We start from the raw sequence: 6,816 nt of genomic DNA on the forward strand, positions 1-6,816 counted from the left end.
TTTGTATAGCTTTCATCTGGCGGATCTCCGTTAGTAAGAATAGGTCTTAATGATTGATTTCATCAGAGCTTACGGCCCAGCCCAAACTGTCTCGAAATCTTTCATACCGTACAGTTTGAGGGAAAATGCAGTCCTACGCAAATCTGAAGACAGTATACGGGTTCCCTATTTAATAGGCGAAAAAATCTGTGATGCATTTAATACGCATACATTCCTATGCGACTCAGAACAGTGGTCCAAAGCCGGAAACCGTTTGCCTACTTGTCAGGTAGCCATGACTTTAAGTTCCCCTGCGCCTGAGGCCATTCATTCATTGTCCGCTTCCCCCCAATCTTTGATGAATTTCGTGCAGGTAAACGCGTTGCAATATGAATGGATGGTTCGATGGAATTGAACTCGAATATTGCTTACATGAAACGACAACCTGTGCATCAGAGGTCTAACAAACAGAACATCGATAAATTTCGTTTACCGTCAGTTGAAGAAGGACCGTTGGTGTGTCACCTGTGGTCGATTTCCCATGTACTGGGAATTGACTGATATTTTAACGGAATCGTGAGACAGTGAGGCTTTTTACACGAAAATGCTGTCCGACAAAAGGTTTAAAGTTAACAGTAATCTTTGCTTTAATGTAATGTTCGCCAAAATACGGGTATTTCTAGCCGTTCTCATATTTTTTAATAGGCGCAACAAGTGCTCCTAATACCGAAGTTTATAAGTCCTAGTGTGCTCCAATTTCGGTCAACTTGACTGTGATGAATTTTGTTGACCATGTCCCGTTTTTACAAAATCAGTATGGCTTTAGTCCCAGTTGAAAGGAACATTAGGTAGACTGTCCTTCATTTGTCTACATTTTTAACAGTGATATGCGTAGCAGCAGTTGTGACGCGTGTACCAACTGGCCGATGTTTTCATCCACCAGAAGGTAGCGGATAATCACACACCCTAGTTTCGCTCCATACAATTTCATTTCATGTTCTTGTTTTACTTTCAGATACCCTACTGCTTTCAGGGCAATTACAGGCAATTACCCGATAGTAGTTATTGTGCGACTTGATGTGTCTTCATGCGTGCCATCTCCTTTTTAGATCTACTTCGTGTTGGAATATCCGCAATTCGCAGACGATCCAACACCTTCCTCCTGTCGTTCAGTGAACCAACTACTCCTGACAAGGGTTCACAAGCTGTGGAATTGGATTCCTTGGAGGATTTTTCAGTCACATCTCGGTTAGACGCCAGTCAACCTGTTCTGAGTGGGCCAGGTTCATCTTTGCCGAATGCCACTACCTCTACCGATCGTGAAGAGAATAGTGAGTTGGACCAGATAGTGTTTCATTGCTGTTCCACTTTGTCACTCGCCTGTATTGACAGATGCTTCTAGTGGCGTTATAGTACCACGTTCCAACGGTGACAGTTCCTACCGAAACATATCAATAGAGGAAAATTAATCTCCTACACGGGCCACTCTGGGTGAATTAGCTGAGCACGGTTGATGGTGCTCGGAAAGATTTGGCAAATGTTTGAGTCATCCCTCAATGAAGAAAGCAATCTGTGGGATTTGCGATGCGGTATGTAGGTATCCGTGAAATACCACTGTTGTGGACCTGCCTACCGGCTTACACTAACTTATTCAACACTACCCCACTGGCACCATCCATTCGTGGGTAGACGTTTACTCTGAAAGTTCTTCTTTGAATGCATCAGCTTCCGCTTTTTGACTTGAATAGAGGACAGAGGGCGTATTCTGTGCATGCTACTTCTTCTGGTTTTAGCCGCCTACGTGAGAACTGTTGCTCAGTTGACGGTTGGCTGTAGCCCACCCCCGTGAATCTTCGGCACCCTATGCAACATAGCCAGAAACCTAACATACAACCATTACAGTAGGTTACTCTTTTCCCGTTCACCTCGTCTATTTCAGTTTTCGAAATTATACCGGGAGATCCCACTTTGTATCTAGTGGGGCATTGAATTTGAAGAACCACCGGATAGGGCCCTTATGATAAAGTTCGAAAACTTGAGGATCACATATCTGAAGTTACATATTAGAGTGATGGTTCCTCCACAGAGGTTCATCTGCAGTACACTCTACCATCGTTACATTGGCGCTTTTCTTTTTTGGAATGCAGTATTAGCGAATGAAGATGTCGATTAAATTGCATCCTCTTTTTCCAAAAATAATGAATTAAACCATATGAAAAAGGAGGCGGAGGGAATAATACTGCGCTTTAAGCATCTAACCAAACTTTTCCGCAAAGGAATCGGAGGGTTTATCAGCTTTAAAAAAGTAGGTATATTTGATAAATCAAAGAAAGTGATCGAGCATTTTGGATATACTGCATTCGGTTGCCAGATCTCTCAGTATTCGACTGACCTAGTCATTTTTGGTGTTGGTTACCACCCCCACAACTGATCTGTGTCGTTTAGTTTGCCTAGGCACGTTTATGTATTGGGGTTCATTATGGTTATTTGCGAGAAGTATTTGTTTTATCTCATACAGTATAGAATCAATGCAGATTCTCTTGTAAACAAAACGCATCCAGCTCCATAAAAGTGGACGGCATCTTGGGATTTCGTTCTTAGAGGCTGACGCAACAACAGATAAGTTGACACTGCCACTGGATTACCACGAAGTAGTCATCAACAGCTTTTTCTCGGCTGTTTTCAGATCGCCCACATCTTGAACGCTTTCTCGCTTTGTTTTGAACCTTATGGAGCCTGTCTGCCGGTGCGTGAATCAAAACTCTGTAATCCAGAGACTACGAAACACTGCTGTTCAGTAGCTTGTTGGAATTCTACCTCATCAGCCTTTGGGGATACTGCGAACAAAACCTATTCATAATGGAAATACTGTGGGTAGACGATACCGACAAATCAACTGGCGCCAGTCCGTTTCTATTCCATATGTATCCATATCTATTTCATATCTAAACCTTCTATCGAGCAGAGGAGCTCTGTTCGTCCGCATTGCATTAGGTCGTGAGATGCGGATGGCCGATCGTTGTTAGGGTTTCATAATCGTTGCACTGATTTCTACTGATCTTTAAGTAAAACGGATTATTCTGTCCGTCTGACCGGTGGATCTCGGAAGACTTGCACCTGGGTTATGAAAGCGTGTATCTTGAATTTTCATGAAGGTTTAGGTCTTTCAGTGAGCACCAGAGTCCTTTGTTCCCTTGTCATCATGTATTATTTGACCTACGATCACCAGGAGAAACACGCATCATCATCAATTATTGCCAGTGACAGCATACAACAATAATAATATATAGAGTTGTACGTCACTTGGGATCTCTTCTTGGGCGCGCTGGACCGTGAACTAAGTCCCTCTCTTCTTGAGGTCCCTATCTTTTACGAACATCTTTTACTAGGTGTAATCATTTTGTTCATCAGAAAGTATTACTCAGCGAATGGTAATTGACGTTAATTTACATACGCAGGATTACTCTAGCGAAGGTAAAGTTTACGTGGGCAGGGTGGCTTCGATTGTTGGAAACGCCCCTAACTAGGCGTGCATTCTTGGATTCTTCAATCTGTAAATGGGGCAAATCGCTTTTCACCGGGGTACGCCAACCTCGCAAAGTGACCGTTGAGAGAATATGGCTTTCAAGCGTTTTTTGTTCATGAATCGCTAATCATAGATTGAAAAACGGTGCATGAGATTATAAAAGCCATGCTCATGATAGTGAAAAACGAGAGTAGCAAATCTCTACAAACCGTCTGCTCCTGTGTTTTGTCGCGTTTCCTTTTGGACGCTTTGGACTCTACTTCTGTATTTGGTTGTGCCCAAATCCTCAAGGTTGGTTTTGTTTTCATTTCCAGATATACTCATTCGTGACAGCCTGAGAAACGGTTCTGAAACTCCACCAATTGGATCATCATTGAAGAACCCTTCATCTGGATCTACAATCAAGGTTCTGAACGCGTCTCTCGCAACCCAGCAATCACCCGAAAATAGCAGATCTACGGTTATCACGGAACTGTCCACGGAAGAGTACGGGACGCACGGTTTCCTCACCTGCGGAACTTCACCTAATTCTTCCACGTCCACTACGTCCGCTACAGATGATTCAGGACCACGCACTAGGGCCAAAAAACCCCGGCCTTCAGATAGCACTGAATCTTGTGTGGGAAACCTAGACCACACTAGATCCGGTTCCGAACGCTGTTGGGCCCATCTGTCCTATTGGGAAGGTGACCGCCATGTTGCACAGAGTTGGTACAAATTGACTGATTGTGTAGTTTATGTGGTGTATGATGATGATCCCTCAAAGTCCCAGTTCACTAGTCGCTTACACGATCGCATTGGCACTCGGCGTTCTAGAGGTGTAACGTGTATTCGCCTTTCAACGCTGGTCCACCGTCCCAAGACACCATCTCCATTTACTCCATCGACAGACAGTTCAGCTTTGCCCCCTTGTGTTACATGTAACAGGATAGCGCTGTCCAAACCTTGTCCTGATCCTGTCAGTTCCCTTGGACGGGGAGAACGGCTCTATAGAAATATCTGTTATCCTCGTTTTTCCGAGCGGTCTTCAAGTTGGCGTCAGTGCTATCGCCTCGGCAACCAGGGGCTTGTGTTAACTCTCACCCCACAAGGTCGCGTTTGGTTAGCAAACCAAACACAGTCCTCCGAAAACCTCCCCATATTTGTGTCTTCCTCGTGCCTGTCGTCAGATGCAAAGAGAGGGGCAGGTGCACCCTGGGTTGTCCGAAGAGTTCCATCGGGCTATTCCATCGTCGTATTCGATCTGGTCCTTTTTCGCAATCACGTGGCACAATCCTCAAGGGACACAATCGTGCATTTCCCAAATGGACTCGGTAAGGCTACTATTCAGCAGTTAAATCCACCCGTTCCAGTTGTGCATATTAGTCTTGGTAAAGGTTGGGGTCCCTCTTACCGTCGTCCCGATTTTACTCACTGTCCAGCAAGACTCGAGCTATGGATTAATGTTGAACAATTGTCTGTGGTTGGTGCAGTCAGTTGATCTGCACCACTTTCTGTGTTGCTCATGTATCATGTTTATCCCCTTGGCTTCCTGCCTCTTTCCTGGCATCTACGCCTTCCGTATCCGCTCTCATTGCATTTGAGGTGCACAAAGATTTACTTGCCATCCTGATAGCTTTTGATTTATTTCACTTTTTTCAGGTATTCTAGCGATCTTTTATTCTACTATCTCATCCATTCAAACCCAGGTTATTTTATCCCGGTCAATGAGTTCACAAAATGTATTCATTCCTCAGTTTTCAACGTTGTGTGAAAGCCTTTTCTCATCCTCGACACCTCCACTAACCTGTGTAAATTCTTTCATTTCATTTTTCTCCGTTGGTGTCGCGAGCTGTGATATACCATAACTAATCAATCTATCTTCTCATTGAACACTGTATCTACTTGTTCGGAATCTTGTGCTCGTAAAAGCCCAACTGATATGTGTTGCATACTGTTCAAGATAGAGAAAACGGACTTCATAATCGGTAGCTCGGCGCTTCGAAATTCCACCAGCTGCTTCCGGCCGTCGAGATCCATAAGGCTATTCGTCTGACTTGATTGGAAATCTTGTGAAAAACGAGCATTAGCTTGATTAGAAGTGAAGACACTTGGGGTCGAGGTAGCTAACCTCTGCGCTTGAGGCATCTTATGATCTTTCTGGATAGGTATAGATGTCAGAAAAGTGCGCTCCGTCTTAGTGCCAGGCATTAGATACTTTGCTTGGACGAAGAGACCTATACACATATGCGGTGTAATCCTACGTTTCCGTGGCCATTCTTAAAGGAGAGCTGCCTACAAGGAGAAAGTAAACAAAAATAACTCCAGCGCTCGTGCAAATGTGTGCTTGAATTCAGGATGCGGTGATATTGTGTATCCAGTGTGCTCGATATAGTTCAGTGACGCTGCGTGAGAGTTCAGGTTATTTGTGGTCTGTCCCGCTTTCTAGTGTCACGACTGTGAAACATGGTTACCGTTGCCGGCTAGATGGCTGACAGTGCTCTCTGTTCCTGCACTGGAGTCCTGGAGCCCGGAATCCTCAGAATATAGGCCTTTATTGTTACCTCAAGTCTCACCAGGCCACACAAAAGTTTTGAAGACATTCGAGCGCTTTACCTCCAGGACATTAATATCGCTGACCGAGGCCTTCTACTGTATTTGGAGCTGTTCTGTGGAAAGGACTGTGTGACTTTTGTGTGCCAAGTTCTTCAGCGGTCCGGTGTATGTAGGTTACTGGACAATTTCGGAATTCAGTCGTGTATTTTTCTTGTTTGAATTTAGGGTCCGATCTTTGTTATACACCAGATTTTGTAAACTATAATCCATGTATAGCATCGTACAGATTCTGTGAGCCTTGGATACCCCCATTGTCGTTTCTGATTTACCTGTACTTACTGGCAGGTCAGAACTGAATTTGTAGACCTTATAGGCACCTTTATATACAGAGTCCTTTGTATATGTTGATTTTGCTAGTGGCTGGGGCCTCAGTAGTCACGGAGGGCGTTTGGAAAATGGATTCTTCTGTTCTACGTTTCACATACTACAATGAATCCATCGATTGCGTGATTCGTTGGGACAACGTAATAACCCATCTTTGTCTCTTCAGAAACCACGTTGGTACCAACTGAATATGCTGTGAAGATACACTGGTTACTGTAATTCGGGATATATAGATAGGTTACTGCTACGGTCGATAAGGCAGGTGACGCTGAGGCACCCTTTTGTGGTTGTATTGCATGGAGGATAGGTTAAAGTAGAAGACGCATCAGTAGACTCTCTCGAGTCTTCCATAAACTATGGAGTTTTTTTATTCCGAGGGCTGGTCGTTCTCT

General features: G+C 44.2%; 2 protein-coding genes across 2 annotated transcripts in view; one reads left to right on the forward strand and one right to left on the reverse strand.

Annotated features, from left to right (window-relative positions):
- The window catches only part of T265_05167 (hypothetical protein), a gene marked incomplete at both ends in the record, with an annotated part of 41,046 nt that extends 35,689 nt beyond the window's left edge, over positions 1-5,357 (forward strand). The window contains 2 exons of the mRNA XM_009170099.1: positions 1,089-1,310; positions 3,820-5,357. Of these exons, the coding sequence (XP_009168363.1) occupies positions 1,089-1,310; positions 3,820-4,985 (1,388 nt within the window). The remainder of the gene's footprint in view (positions 1-1,088; positions 1,311-3,819) is intronic.
- T265_05169 (hypothetical protein) lies at positions 5,357-5,695 on the reverse strand (the record flags this gene model as incomplete). The annotated part of the gene is made up of 1 exon (XM_009170101.1): positions 5,357-5,695. The coding sequence occupies one exon, from the start codon at positions 5,693-5,695 to the stop codon at positions 5,357-5,359; it is 339 nt and encodes a 112-aa protein (XP_009168365.1).
- Between the last annotated feature and the right edge of the window lie 1,121 nt (positions 5,696-6,816).

The sequence above is a fragment of the Opisthorchis viverrini genome (genome assembly GCF_000715545.1).
Source record: "Opisthorchis viverrini unplaced genomic scaffold opera_v5_93, whole genome shotgun sequence".
NCBI classification, from domain to species: Eukaryota; Metazoa; Platyhelminthes; class Trematoda; order Opisthorchiida; family Opisthorchiidae; genus Opisthorchis; species Opisthorchis viverrini.